The following is a 14,913-nucleotide window of genomic DNA, read 5'->3' as shown; positions in this document are numbered from 1 at the left end:
ATTTGGTCCCTGCGACTCTCAACGCTGCGCTTGTCTCAAACCAAACGAGGCCCAGTCACGCTGATGAAGAGACCCATGCAAGAACGCGCCACGCTCCAGGTACGCTAGCACGACGCGCTCGCCGGGAGCTCCGGCGCTGCGATCGATGTAGTTTCTGGAGGTACCCAGCACCCTGTCTCGTAATTCGACGCGAAGCAGCGACATGTACAAACATGCACGAAGGCGCGGCTCGCTCGTCTGGCATTAAACTGTGCAGCGTTTGGCGGGGATGCGAGCACTAGCTCATTTACACCGCTGGCCTGGGCAGTCCTAATTCGGCTGATGCCAAGATGATTGTATTGTACTGTGTAGAGTCCAGGTCTAATAAAGCCAAAAAATTTATTACGCGCGTTCTGATTCTCCCACATATGTAGATAGTCTGCCTGCTACGACCGTACATAGCCCAATCAGGTCAAGGGTTTAACATTCACGCACTTTCTTACAGTATGCGCTGCCTGCCAGGCCGGTAAGAAAAATCATCGCTGGGCCTCCCTTTCGCTACAGTCATGACGGTCATGCCTTGGTGTGGATGACGAGGAAAGACAGCCCGTAGCAATGGTCCAGATCCAGACGCGGGAGCAAACATGTTGGCCAGAAATGGAAGATTGACAAAAGTGTAAGAGCAGCACATTTCACTTGATCCACAATAGGAATCCTAGATTCGGCCTTCCGTGGCCAAAGCCGAGTTGTGGCTTCAACGCCAGCTTCCTTTCTGCCACTGACTGCGTCATGGCCCGCATGTCGTTCCCGGCAAGATGACAGGATCGCGCGAATAACTTGTCCATCTGTCTATTTGTTCGGGTTTTTTTTTTGTTCCCTAGCTGTTGCCATCAATCCGGCAGCTCTCTCTGTATGAGCTTACAGGCAGCCAAACTCGGGTTGGGGAAATCCAAGGCCGGAAGAAGCAGGCGCTTGATTTCGAAGTCGTGCGAGCGATGCAACTGAGATGCAGTCATCTGTACCAGTATGGTGGCTGGGGCAGAGGGTCGACCAGCGGACTCCCCCGCTCGAGGCGAGTCTGGGAGGAGCAACGAGGAAGCACTAAAATCATCAGATTTGGCTCGTTATTTGCTACACAGGCCCTAACATTAGCTACTACCAACAGCGCAAGTATGATGACGATTATTGGCGTAAACCATTGCAACAAAAGACAATGCCGAGATTACGCTGTTCTGAACTCGCGGAGTCTTATTAGAGAGAAGAGCAGCAACGCTGAACCATGCATGGCCTCTTAGGCCGTGTTGTCCGCAGAAATGGGAGATTTTAGCCGACTCCGACCGCGCAAAAATGAACCGCCCGTCAGCGCGCCATTTGGTCCGGATCGCTGTAACCCTGGGCGGAACCTAGAAGATGACAGACGCAATGCGAGGACAAACGCCCCTGTCGCAAGGCCCTTTTCTCCCACAAGAGCGGCTTCCTGAGATGGCCAAGAACTACAACAATAATTCGAGACTGATGATGAAGTGCTTATTACCCCTGAGCTATTTGCCTCTACTGGCCGATTCTCGTGCCGAAGAGGACTGTTTTAGCCAGCAAGCAATCTGCTACGGCCGCATCGGCATCACTGATAAATACCGCATATAAACTTTCAACGGTGCGGAATATAAAGATCGGCTCCGTTGGAAGAAGAATCACTGTCCTGTCTGATGCTTTAGTCACAGAGTTGATTTACATGCTCTCATACCTTCGAGGAGCGAGAGCCGAAATTGATTGGTTGGTTGGTCGGTCGACATGCATGTGCGTCTCAGCCGAGTTCTGACTACAAAAAAAAAAAAAAAAAAAAACCCTCACACACAGCCGACTTGGCTTGTCGTTAAAAATCCGGTGCATTTACCTCCGCTTCTTTTCCTGTGCTCCAACCCTTTACATCTAACGACATGGGAAACGAAAGCGAAAGCGACATTGACCGCGCATTCCGCGCCGCTTGCCGAGTTTCCAGCGAGCTGCCCGACCTCGATAAGTACAAGAGCTACGACAAGGCCTTCGTCCACCATGCGACCGATCTCATAGCGCAGGCCGACATTATCTTGGCCCATTGCAAAGACGAGTCAATCCAAGTTGAGGTGCGCGCGGACCGAGACTTGGTGGAATTAAGCCGACGCGAATGGCCAGAGACCGGTGTTTTTACTCAAGTCTTTACGTACGTTCAGGATGGCGCCGATCTGAGCGAGCTCCCGCCAGAATATGCCAAAGCCCTGGCAGGCTACGTGCTGCTGCTAGAGGGCATTGGGTACGCCACCACTTGCGCACGTCAACTCTGAGGTGGTAACCACTGGCTAACCATCGTGTCTAGCTCGATTAAGCAAAGATTTTTGGTGCATCTCTTGGGAATTGCCGTGAAGTCAATGGAGGATTTCCAGCAGGTAGAGCAAGACGCCAGGACTTTACTAAGCCATGCCGAGGGGGTTTTGGCCACGGGATTGACGTCCATTGGAACCCCCGATGGCCTCGTAATTGACCAGCTTCGTCGCTCCCTGATCGAGCGTACCCGAGACTTGCATACTTTGAACAAAAAGTTCAGGGAATTTCACGCAGTTGGGGCCGATCCAGGGGCCTACATTAAATTGTGGTTCTCCTTCTTCTAGGCGCTCGCACGTGAGGGATTAATAGTCGCTCGCACGTTGGTGGCAGCCGCTTGAGTGTATGGAAATATGTCAGCACTGATCTGCAAAGTCTGCACGGCGAATAGCTTAGTGATTCTAGCCTATTTGCAGAGTCTATTTTGAGTTCCAGATTTAGCAGACTAATTCACGGGATTGACCATCTGTTTTAAACTCAATTGCAGCTTTCTCCGTCAGCAGTGCAGGCAGAAGCACGCGAGCCGCACAAGCGCCCCATCGAAGAATAAAGCTTTCCCACTACGCATACCCGTAAGCTTTCCGCGAAAGCACGCCCAACGATGCTCACAGCTCTCCAGGCATCCCGCCCGCATCATGGACGTAGAAGAATCATTCCTGAGGTCCCCACCTTCCAGTTTAAGAGCTGATTTGAAGTTTTCGACGAGGGCGTTCAGCTAGGACTCGAGTCTGAAATGCGATACCTAGAATCCTGACGCGTGAAGCTTCGAAGAATGTTGTGCGTTCCAGAGCGGGTTGAATGCTACGCGCGGGCGGGATTGCGACAAAATCGCATACTTACTTCAAGGAATTTGCGTACAGTATTGTACGGCTCCGCGATAGAATACGAGGATGCTGCACTAGCAAAAATGATAGAGCCGCCACGAGAGCGTTTCCACCGGAGAGAATCGAGTAGAATAATTTACGGTATGCTCACTTTGACTGTCTGTTCCTCATCGGTAAGACCAGATGTAGAAGAAGGCCAGCGGTCATTTCGTGTCGCAAGAAACAGACTGGTGCAGCTATATTGGCGGCAAACTTAGTAACACGAATGCTTTGGTTCCTCAGGCCTGATGCGTTTCCATCGAAAGACGAAGACAGTCTTGTGGCGGAGCTCCTTATACTTGACAATGTTTTGCTTCTGAGTCGCATCTGCGTGACATTGGGCGACCTCGTCTGTTCTACTATTATTCGACCATGTATTTCCGTAGACGATATAACACGACTAAATTGTAATTCGCGGCTATGTAATCTTGCTCTAATCAGCGAAACCAATATGATAACCCTTTTTCCCGACGGCGGCCAACCGCATCTCAAATGTGACCACCTCTTCTTCGGCTCCATTCAAGAGCGCATCCCGCGAATAGTTGCCTTGGCGAACGTGCAACCAAGTTTCATGACTAGGACAGAATTCTTCTGCCTGAAGGGTAAGATAGTGAACTATGCACCTTGCTCCGTGCAAGCATCCTGCTCCCATCCTGCAGCTATAGCCATGACATTGAACTTCAGACCATTGCTTCAAAAAGGCAACGAATCGTTCACTACCACGGGCAATATGCGCTGCGTATGCAGCAGCATCGAAGATTTCAATGTCCTGTGAGCGAGTACCGATCAGTTGATTCTCCGCTTCACGGAAGAGTTTTTGCACCTCAATACCTTCGACGCGGCCGAGAAGAAACATGAAAACTTGCTTGGCATACATTAAAGAAATATCCATGCCAAGTTCTCTCATGTCACGTTATGCGAGGCAGTTAGCTGTCATTGATTCTGTTATTGTTGAGAAGCTTGTCCTCCTAATCTGCTAGACGGGTTCACGTCATTTATCTTAGTTTGAAGAAGGCGTCCCAGCCACCTGACGAAGTCAGGGAGGCTGGCCAGCCTTCCAACCCTCTGATATCCATGAGCTTATGACATCCAGCATTACGTCAAGTCTGCTTGCTTTTTCAACAGAGGCAGAGTTATCCGACATCTCAAGGCTTTTATTATCGTTTCAGCTTTGAACGCATTTGAATGCTGTGAAACATGAAGTCTCAACTCTGCCAGGCGAGTGTTTTGAGGTAGGCGATGAATAGAAGGATAGCCTCTGAATAACCCGCTTTTGACAAGTGTCCCCCGCTGCCACTGGTGGACTATGCTGCTGGAAGGAATTTCGCTCCAGACGAGAACTTCCGTGTTATAGATAGATTCCTCTTTTAAGCCACATTTGGCACGGATCCAGTTACATGATAGACTGCTCCCGTTCTTCAAACGACGCGGATCCACGATGAGGATACGGACGTCACTTTTATCGTGGTACGAGTAAAACGCTATGTGAAGTGCTCTCAGGAAATCTGGTGTTAGTGAAGTGAAAGGTGTCGCATCTCGGTTTGACCAGTCGGCATGACGCTCCACATTTGTCCGCACTTCGCTCAGCAGTTCGTCTGCGCTTAAGTTTTCCAAATTTGGTGGTGGATATAGTCGTGGCAGTACACCAAATTCTCCCACACCGGGGCAGTTCTCGCAGATAACCCGATAAAGGAGAGGGTAGTCAAAAATATTCAAACGGAAGCCGGCCAATGCCTAAGGGAAATATAAGCACAAAGCATGACCACATGTTGGGCGATACATACATCTCCTCCACATTGCTGTTCCTTGGTATCGAGAGACAGACTCTGAAAGGCATTTGCCACCTCGAAAGTAATTGGGAAAACGCTTGACATACTCTATAAGTTGCGTAAAAGCTGCACGAGTAAGACTGAGGTGGAAGTTGGTAGAGCGGCGTGATTATGTCTCAATGCGAGTCATTAGACTATTTATAAACCACTCTGGTGAACTTAATGCATTGAAACTTTTTTGCATAAAGTTTGTTTACGGTTTCAATTATCAATGTCCGGATTTCTAAGGGACAATGCTGAACTAGGCTAACAGCATGGGAGCCGTAAAGTTTCGCGCCATGTCTCGGCGACAGTGGGTAGCTAACTAGCATCTAGATCTAGGATGCTACAGCATCCTACTAGTTGTCAGAGCTAATAAGAATACTATGTAAAATAGTCTTCAAGGACGATCTTCGGGTTCATCCACATTGTAGACTATAATTTCATTGGCGCATGTTGTAGTTTGAGCTATCTGGAGGAACTTTTCTAACCATCCTTATTTAATATGCTTGAAGTATTTCATTTCTTTCCTGTAGTTTAGCACCCGCGACCTTCGCTCTCAGTCACATGCCGCTGACCTTTACTTGGAAATTTGCTCGAGTGTCCGATTGCAGTTTCGGGTCTGTGAAACAGTCTATCATGCTTCTGCAAAGCGTTGATGGTGCAGTCACCGAGCATTTATGGGTGAGATACGGAATTGGTTTTCGGGTTGAACTTGGGGACGTCATCACGTTGCGGCGATAAAGAGCATTACATAGGCGGAGAAGGAACTCTAAAAAGTTGTCCAGGGAAACTCGTACAATGTATCCAGTAATACTCTTATTCTGCACACTCTTAGAAGCTAATCTTAAGATTGGCGCTCGAGTCCTGGCCCAAATCTGTTGAACTGCAAAACCTTCTCACCGTTTCCTACACTCTGGCGACCAACCTCCATGCCGTCGCAGCAGAGTCTGCCTCGCAAGGGGCCGGCGAACCGGTGTGTCTTCTCATTGACCGGAACAAGTTGGGACGCGAGTATGCCAATAGTCGTGACTATACGTTCTTCCCACTCGCCTTCCATCCGGCGTACGGCAACTTGTCCTCTCCTGAACCGCCAGCGTTTCAGGCGAACAATCGGCTCGCCATTACAAGAGACAATATGAGCTACGAAAACGAAGGTGCCGATGTGGTGCAATACAAGCACTTTCAGGCGTATTCCAATATTAAACGAACCATACGCCACAGGGCGGATGACCTTCTGGCGAGCCAAGGGCTGGCCACGGGTGCACTGACGTTACCCCCGGCCGACACTGCGCACGGAGCCCATATACGGACCAAGAGACAAAAGCTACCAGAACGTCTTGAAGGACGACTGACGCCTGACAATCCAGAGGCATCGACGCCGTTTGCCCGAGAAAGACAGCGTATTCTGGCCAACATTACGGGGTAGGAATTTGCGATTCGATTCGAGCAAGTCGTGTGCGTCCAGGTACAAAGGCTGGTGCGCAGAAAGCGAACATTTCGAACCGTGATCCAGCCGATCTTTCAGCTGATGCGTTTTTTTTCTTCAGGAAAAGCAGTACTGCACACACATATTGCGAAAATTCCCGCCTGCTGTGTTCCTAGGCATCTTGGCAGCATACTCCACCCAATTCGAACGAGCCATCGACGAGATGAAGGCCAGGTTCTACGATGAAGGCTCTCAAGGTCTCGGGCTCTTGTTGTCAGAAGGCGTCGCCGCCCTTGATCGTCTGGGCAAGTTTTGCTTCACAGGCGACCCCCGCGTTCTCCCGTAACGGGTATTTAGGCCCCTAGAAATGTTGGAGAGCCTGCGCAAGGCGGCATGGCCATATATCAAGCCCAGCATACTGGACCTACGGCCAGGTACGGGCAAGATCCATCTTGGACTATGGCCGAGAGCGGAAAAGAACCGTCCAGTGTTGATGCATGTAGCTGCTCTGGCGTATCACTACGGTCAGTCCGTGGCAGACAACCGGCACAGCAAACTTTGGTTCGCCGAGCTGGGGGGAAGGTCTATTCAAGGGATATCATCTGCCGGACGGTTTTTGGAAGAAGTGCTCCGCGATCTCTGGATTCCTGAAATGAAGGCCTTTGTGGCCCATCAGCTGCATCGGCATCCAAGTCAAGCAGGGCGATCCGCGGCCACCGAGCGGCCATGAGGTATGCAAAGTCCGTACGGTCGAAAGCCTCTCATAAATTGGGCGCTAGGCCCGTCATTTTAGTTTCGAGTCTTTGAGAACTATTATATACTGAGGAGACCATGTAGTGTCCAGTCGAAGCTAGTGGTGTAGACTCCCCTCTCGCGTATTCGCAGACGGGCGGGGATCGCAGTTGGTACGGGGCGTTCTGCACTGCTAATAAGACTGAATCTGTATAAAAAATTTTGCTGGATGATTCTAAGCTCTTCTGTTTTCCTACTTATATCTCAAGTCTTGTCAAAGATGCTCCGTTTTCGACCTCGTCAGACCTTCTGTCACCAGTGCCAGCCAAGGCCAAGATTTCGCGACATTAGCATCAACATCAAACTGCAGCGGTTGCAATAGAAAAATTGAGAGTCAAAGTTGTTCTTGCCCGTTGAATAATGAGTCCGCCCCGTACCCCGAACTTACGGAATGGAAAATGGTAGAGCGTCGAACCAAATACTGTTCATGATCATTATTTAATTTTGGAAAAGGCCCATTGATCTCGGTGGAATGACAATCTTTTGAAGCAGGAAATCGTCATCATCTTGCGTGCGGCAGCATGACCACTGGTCCGCCTGCAATAACAGCACAACGGGTACCAAGCAACGTGTCGTGGACGAATGGACCGGACGACAAAGAGATCCAAGTACTGTAGAAAGTGGCTGTGTGCTAGGAAATAGAGCGCCGGGACGATGGCCGGAAAAGAGAGTGGGCAAGATCGGAACGCCTCACTACGACGGCTTCAAGCCTAGCAATGATTGTGAAAAGGGTTGAAGAGCAAATGAATAACTAGTTAGAAAATTGAGTAAAACTGCGCTGCCAGTCGTTAATTAATTGAGATATTCATAGAACGTATGTACCAGCGCGAAATGCATCCCCAAATATTCTTCAAATGTCTTTAAATCCTGACATAAAGCGATCGTGGCATTTCAAATTGACCAAAATACGAATCTACGTGATCTGGCGAGTCTTCAATGTACTACGCTCGACAGTCCAACGGCGACTCAACGGTGTGCAGAACCGGCTAACGCCCTCGCTGCAGCGTATTTTAACGCCCCCAGAAGTAAAACCCTCTTGAAGTGGGGGTTTCTCCATGAATTGGAGAAAGCCAGCCTGTCGCTAGCAACCTCGCTGTCATTTCGGATGCTCTCTGATTACTAGAGGATCGCAAGAAATTCAAGGGGCAGCTCGCAGCAGACCGCCGTGTAAAGGAGAACAGCAAAATCTCGCGACCAGAATTCGATTGAATAAGCATTGTAATTCCAGCCAAACATGGTATGAAGTACGACTTGCGCTAATAGACGTGCGGAATATCTTATCGTTGCAGCGAAGTCTGAATCTACGCCGGCCCTAGCTTCTGTCCCCTATTTCTGCATAAACAAAGACTACAAGTGTGCTAAAAGGGTTCGCAGATCTCTGAATGTTTAGGTCTAGAAAAGTACTTCAAAATTGTTGTCGCGCACCGCGAACTTCCTGGCCATGCCGACACGGTATGTGTAACTATGTGTTCTAGGATTACATCATGGATTATTTTCCACTCACATACTGCGTATAGCTTGCTACTTTGGTTCACGCCTGCAACCGGTCGGCCGCACTACGCATGCAGCACGACCAGCATTGCCATGCCTTTTCACCACTATTTTACCACTATTTAGAGTTCATAGTGATTTTGTTCTAGACCTTACTAGCCCAGCAGTTGTCAAGTCGCAGCACTGATCCTTCTGCGCTTCTTTGAGTGTCCTAGTTTTCACCATTGTGTCGAAATGCTTGGTCATGCCCTCGACGTTCGAGGCAAAGGTATATTCTTTCTGTGTTATGATTGTCTTCGAAATGAAAGCAGAGGGCGGGTGACCACAGTTTAGGGAGTAAGAACCACCGATCGGTTCCGGTCACTGTTGTTGACCCGTTTTATTTGACAACTGGGTTTTCTGACGCAAAGTCAAACGGGGTTGATTAAACTTTAGTAGGTAACGCCGATGAAGTATGGCGACCGGTTTAGTGCTGGAAGGCCTCTATAAATATCGGTTTTCTGTCCGACTGGCCACAATGTTACACGGCTACCACGACAGTACAGTACCAGTCTCAGCATATGTGCAAAATGAATGAGCTACCCCCGGATGAAACTCGGCAGATTCAAGCCAACTTTCGAAATCGACTACTGGCGGACAATTATGAGTCAAACATTTTTGTGCCAGAAGAGCACTTGCATCCATGGCTGCCAATGGACTACAGGCTATTTAACGGCAAAACGCCGCTCGGGGCAAATGGTGCTCTGCGGATCATGGACCAGTACTCACAAGCGGAGCTTCATTTCGGTCGCATTGTCGCAGCCACAGACCGGGACCTGAACACCGAAGGCGTCCGCCGCGCGGCACTAAAAACGACACGCTAATCACGCGGACTGGACTGAAGCAAGCCCTCTAGTTTCTGCTGATGCAGATCCATATTCAACCATTGCGCGCGCCCGGCGATACCGTGAAAATGGTAGAGGACCTTCTTACGTGTCGCTTATCAATAATAGGGTCCGCCTCCGCTCTGGCTATCCGACGCTGAGCGCCTTTGAGGAAATGTTGCATTATGATGTGGAGGACCCGTACAACAGGTACTACGAGTATTATCACAGCCAGATTCTTTACCCGTATGCTGTTTTTGAGGAGGAGATAGTCGGCACATGGCAGTGGTCGTTGGTCGAGGACATGATTACACAGCAAGGGAAGTCAGGCTGGGTGCAATTTTTGCGCGGCGAGCTACAAAGGCACGAGCAGCAAGCCGCGCATGATTGGCATGCCCGAAATTCCACCTCCATCTTTTAGCGAAATCTTCGGGTTAGGCAGTTTTTGAAATCAGCATATCGGTTCTGATGCCATTGACTATTTTGCAACTACGCACAACGCCAAGATTAGCTTCAAATTGGAATACTGTACTTCAATTTTCTTTATTATGTACGCTTTGTCGTTCTGCAGCTAATAGCGCTCAGTAGCGAGGTTACGTTTACATGTCCGGAATTGGCGTCTTTGCCGCCTGCCATACTGGGCCAGCGCGCGAGCACATCGCCTGCAGCAAGTAGCAGATGTAGCATGCTGTGGAATTGCTGGGGACAGACACCGCACTACTCGTCTTCGCCTTCCATAGACCAGGGCCAGCCGGCCGCCCCGGCCAGAACTGACTCATCACCGCCCGGCAGCATGTAACAACCGCTGGTTGCGGCCCTGCTCTACGCTATATATACCGCTATTACGCCTACATTGATTGCTAGAACTGCTTTTAATGCCCTGACCTTTTGCCCCGTGGCCTGACGGCATAGGCGTTCGTCACACAGCAGTGCCTTTGCGTGAGGTAGAGATGCATCGTCTCCTCGTCCAGACTCATTACCTGCGCCGCTCTCAACCGTCTGCGTGAGGCTACTGTGCGGTGCTCATTAGGATACCCGCGTCCGTCGACTGCCGGTTACGCCATGCCCGGCCGGACCCTGACCGAAAAGCGGCATACATTGGGGCTGCACCTCTTTCCCGTATTTGTGGTGCCCGTTGTTGCCATCATGCAGGTCCACGTTGACAGTGATGCCTCCCACAAGCGGCGCCACATCACGGAGCACCTCACTATTCTGCGATCGATCTGCCATGAATTCCACCAGCCAGTGCAGTCGGACGACAAAAGGGTTCTCGCCGTAGTATATTGCCTGTGCCTCTTTGATCAACTGCTCGGCGGCCTAATCCGATCTCACGAAGTACTCCTGGCGAAGTATGACCCCATTGGCAATCCAAGGATTAAGTTGTCCAGCGTCGTCTCCTTTCTCAATTATGACGGGGTCGGGCTGAACAAGACAATCCCAAAGAGTGGCCGTGCGGTACCCCTTGGATTGGAGGCAGAATTTGTTGGGTGATAGACCACCTAGCATAGAGAGCACGTCGTCGTCGTATCCGCCGGTGACGACACCACCGGACTCCGAACCGGAATCCAATCCATCGTCGCTTTTATGCCAACAAGGAGAATGACGGATGGCAAGATTGCCTACTTATCGGGTTAGCGTGTAAGGCGAAGATCTGAGCTTTACATACATAGGTAGACTTGACATCCTCGAAAAGCTGTTGTAGTATATACGCGCAGATTTATCTGAGAATGACATTGCAGAGCAAGCGAGCATGGCAAAGGAGCAGTGTATCGGATGGTTTAAAGAACATTTCTAGGATGTTGTTCAGCAGCTACCATACCAGCATGCACAGTACTTTACAGCTAGCAGTCACTGAACCAGATTCTGAACACTATCGCTACACATGAACTTGGAAATGATCCTACCCTACGGTTACGGGAACGATGAAAACATATGCATCATATAGGGTGGCACCTATTCGACGGAGAAGAGATGTATCTCCACGGGGTGCTTGGTACCTGGCTGGGCCATCACCTCGTACGGGGCCGTCCAAGCCCGGCTCACTCGTGAGAGAAAGGCCTGGGATGCAAGTTATCATTACCACCAGTTTATGGCTGCCTTGTCCTCGGCGGTAATCCCACCCGGGATAAACAATATTGTTGCTTTTGCATGCTCGACCATGAATTGGATATATGACGACAAACTCCCAAGCGACACTCAGCATGCTCTCTTTCTGGCGCTACGCGAGTTTCTCTCTGCGGAGAGGCACGGAGATATCTCTTGCATCGTACAAGACCCTCTCTATAACACAGCGAGTTCCAACACGCCGCCAGGTTCAGCTCTCGTTTCCCGATTTTGACGCTCAACCATTATCTGCCGAAATTGGCGGCAACCGTTATGCGTGCTTGGAACAGCCGGAGCAGCTATCGACTCTACCGGGTAGGTACTATAGAGAAGAAGGAAAGCCATTTCATTAAGCTTGAATAGGTCTCTGGCATCCTGCAAGAGTGCCAGCCAGACGATGACGTGCTATACCTTAGTACGTTGTGTTCAGCCACTCGAAAATTTTGAACCATCCCGTTCTCAACCGAGTCTCATCACCAGGAGTAAGAGATCCATCGTCAACAAGACAAATTATATGCGACAAATTCTGTCTACAGCCACGTATAACAACATAGTCGCTAATTTTTTCTTTGTTGTTGAGATGCCACATCCAACCAGCTCCACATATGGAGCTTATAAGCGAAACTGATGACAGTGGCTTTTTGAGCAGAAAAGCAAAAAGTATAGATACAGTCCTATCGAAAAAAATTGTTATCAACCGGATCGAGCTGAAATATAGACGAGGTCTTACCTAATAAAGGCAGAGGCTGCACAGGCTGCGCCCTATAATAGTGGCTATATCGCCGCTAAAATCCCATCTAGGCGCACTAATTCGCGCTTTAAGGCATTATAAAGTGTTTTTAGTTAATAGTAGCCCACTTCGCCATTATTATAGACCGAGAGGGCCTCAGGAAGGCAACGTCTAGCGCCCCCTTCGTCCTTATTCTCACGATCTATTAGCATATAATTCGCATAACAGTTTAACAGTTTCTTCGCGGTGTAGACAGTAGAGTTACAAACAACTTGATACTGAATAAATAGACTTAAGTTATAATCACCATTAATAGATTCATAGTGTCTCCGATCTATTTTGTAGAAGGTATCGGTGAGAGTGACATTTGAGCTTACGTAATCCCAACACCTTAATTGGCGGCCCCTACATTCGCGCCCCCGTACACTCGCGCCCCCCGATTAACTAGTCAACAGCACCCGTTGTAAGTTGCCACTGTATTGGTCGTTCCTCAGCGGCACAAGGCCACTAAACACGCCAATAGAGTCTACTTCTATAACTCATCACTACATACATCTCCCTAACAGCCTCTCCTCATTACCACGCACGTCTCAATGACATGGTGCCCGATACAGCGTCTTTACCTTCTTTTCAATGGTGGGACTCACGAGAAGACCTGCTCTCTCTATTGCAAGTTCACGCAGCTGTCGAGGGCTATCGTTTTATCATCAGAAGATCCAAATGGGAATGTGGCCGGCAAAGCCTCATATATGCTTGCAGTCGATGGCGTGCTGGTTGCCAATTTTCGATACTTGTTGCAGCCTGCCCACCCTCTGGTGGCAGTGACTGGCAGAGGGCCTGAACGGAGCCCTCTCATTGGCCAGAACCATGGATTGACCCACTTTTTTACGATAGCCACCACAGAGTTCTGGGTGGCTACAAACGAGTATTGTACAATAGACTAACAACACCACGAATTAACCTATTCTATCACCAACTATCGTATTAATACGTACCTATCTGTACCAACAATACTGATCAAGGAAAAAATATTATGGTAATTGGGAATATGAATATCGATCTGAAGCGCGCTTTTCGCAGCACAACCACAGGCTACAACCTATACAGCGGCCAGAAGATAAGCCTCAAAATGAGCGGGAGATTGGACCTCTTGATGAGGCAAGGCCAGAGGACGAGCCAGCAAACGAAGCAACAGACGGACTAGCAGACGTACTAGAGGACAACGCAGAGGACAAGCCTCAATACAAACAACAGCTACCGGGGAAGATGCAGCCTACTTGTAGCAAATGTCATGTAAAAGGTCATAAAAGAGGCGCAAAATGCTGCCCTTTGCGAGGTAGAAGCAGCCCATGAGATAGGCCAAATTTACAGCGCATGGTACAAAACTTACAGCGGGTGCTGTTGACTAATCGGGGGGCGCGAGTGTACGGGGGCGCGAATGTAGGGGCCGCCACCTTGATTTCTTTGGCTCTCCTTTCACTCATAATTCCATTTAATACGCCTTTCCAAGCGCAACCCTCTGCGACAAGCGATCGAAAAAATGCCCCGGTGTTCTCGCTGACAAGATACGGGCCAGAGTGTAGATAGCATTGCCATAAATTGCTGGTGATAGAGGGAAGGTGCCTCAGGATTCTAGACTAGAGGTCTTGGCTGGCTGCACGTGAGATCCACCACGACACGCCGGCGGCATTGAGGCGACAACGAGCGTGCGGCCAACTACAGTGGGTGGCAGAAAGTATTTGCCCCCTGTTAGGTAACGTCGGCCACCCACTCGGGAACACCCCCACTTGGGAACACCCCTTTTACACCAAAACACTACCTTTTCAACTAGAGATAAGACAGTACTACTAGACATTAAAAAGTTAAAAAAATTATTAATAGATAGATAATTAGCAAACTAAGCTATATATCCTTAGTTTTTATTAGTAGTAAATTTATACCTAATACTAGATATTTCTAAAGATTAGGTATAAAATTTGTTAAGGTTTAGTAGGAGAATACTAGTAGTTTCTTAACACTAAAGAACTAATTCTAATAGCTTACTAGAAATAGTCATTAATTTTTTAAAAATAATTTTAGCCCTTTTTACTATATATCTATTAGAAAGTAATATATATATAATTTTAAAAAAGCTTTAATATAGACTAATAGAAAGTAGGTAAATTTTTACTAGTAAAAATTTAAAAGACTTATTTATATATATAACGTTACTATATTAGTATCTATTTATAATATTAATAGAATAAATAATAGATATTTTAGAGAGTTTTTCTATATTTATTCTATTATTATAGCTATTTTCTAAAATTAGATAATTATTTTTTAAATTACTTAGTATTTACTAGTAATTTATTTATTACTACTTTAAATAATTATATCTATTATATAGATTTTAATAATAAACTAAAAACTCTTTTTTAGCTTAATATAGCTATAATAGATTTATTAATATTTCTTTAATCTTTTTAGATATACTAGCTATAGATATATAATCCCT

The 14,913-nt window shown here is 48.1% G+C and overlaps 2 protein-coding genes across 2 annotated transcripts; both read left to right on the top strand.

Annotated features, from left to right (window-relative positions):
* Nucleotides 1–1,916: 1,916 nt before the first annotated feature.
* On the top strand, nt 1,917–3,056 carry LMH87_007549 (uncharacterized protein; the record flags this gene model as incomplete). Its single annotated transcript, XM_056199447.1, has 4 exons — nt 1,917–2,269; nt 2,333–2,523; nt 2,825–2,909; nt 2,957–3,056. The coding sequence occupies 4 exons, from the start codon at nt 1,917–1,919 to the stop codon at nt 3,054–3,056; spliced, it is 729 nt and encodes a 242-aa protein (XP_056057895.1).
* A 2,519-nt stretch (nt 3,057–5,575) lies between these two features.
* Nucleotides 5,576–6,783, top strand: LMH87_007548 (uncharacterized protein; the record flags this gene model as incomplete). Its single annotated transcript, XM_056199446.1, has 4 exons — nt 5,576–5,628; nt 5,861–6,433; nt 6,485–6,488; nt 6,559–6,783. 4 exons carry the CDS (start codon nt 5,576–5,578, stop codon nt 6,781–6,783), a joined length of 855 nt encoding a protein of 284 aa, XP_056057894.1.
* Nucleotides 6,784–14,913: the final 8,130 nt, after the last annotated feature.

The sequence above is a fragment of the Akanthomyces muscarius genome (genome assembly GCF_028009165.1).
Source record: "Akanthomyces muscarius strain Ve6 chromosome Unknown contig_11, whole genome shotgun sequence".
In the NCBI taxonomy this organism is placed as follows: Eukaryota; Fungi; Ascomycota; class Sordariomycetes; order Hypocreales; family Cordycipitaceae; genus Akanthomyces; species Akanthomyces muscarius.
Note: the sequence above shows the minus strand (reverse complement) of the source record. Positions and strands in the feature narration are given on the sequence as shown.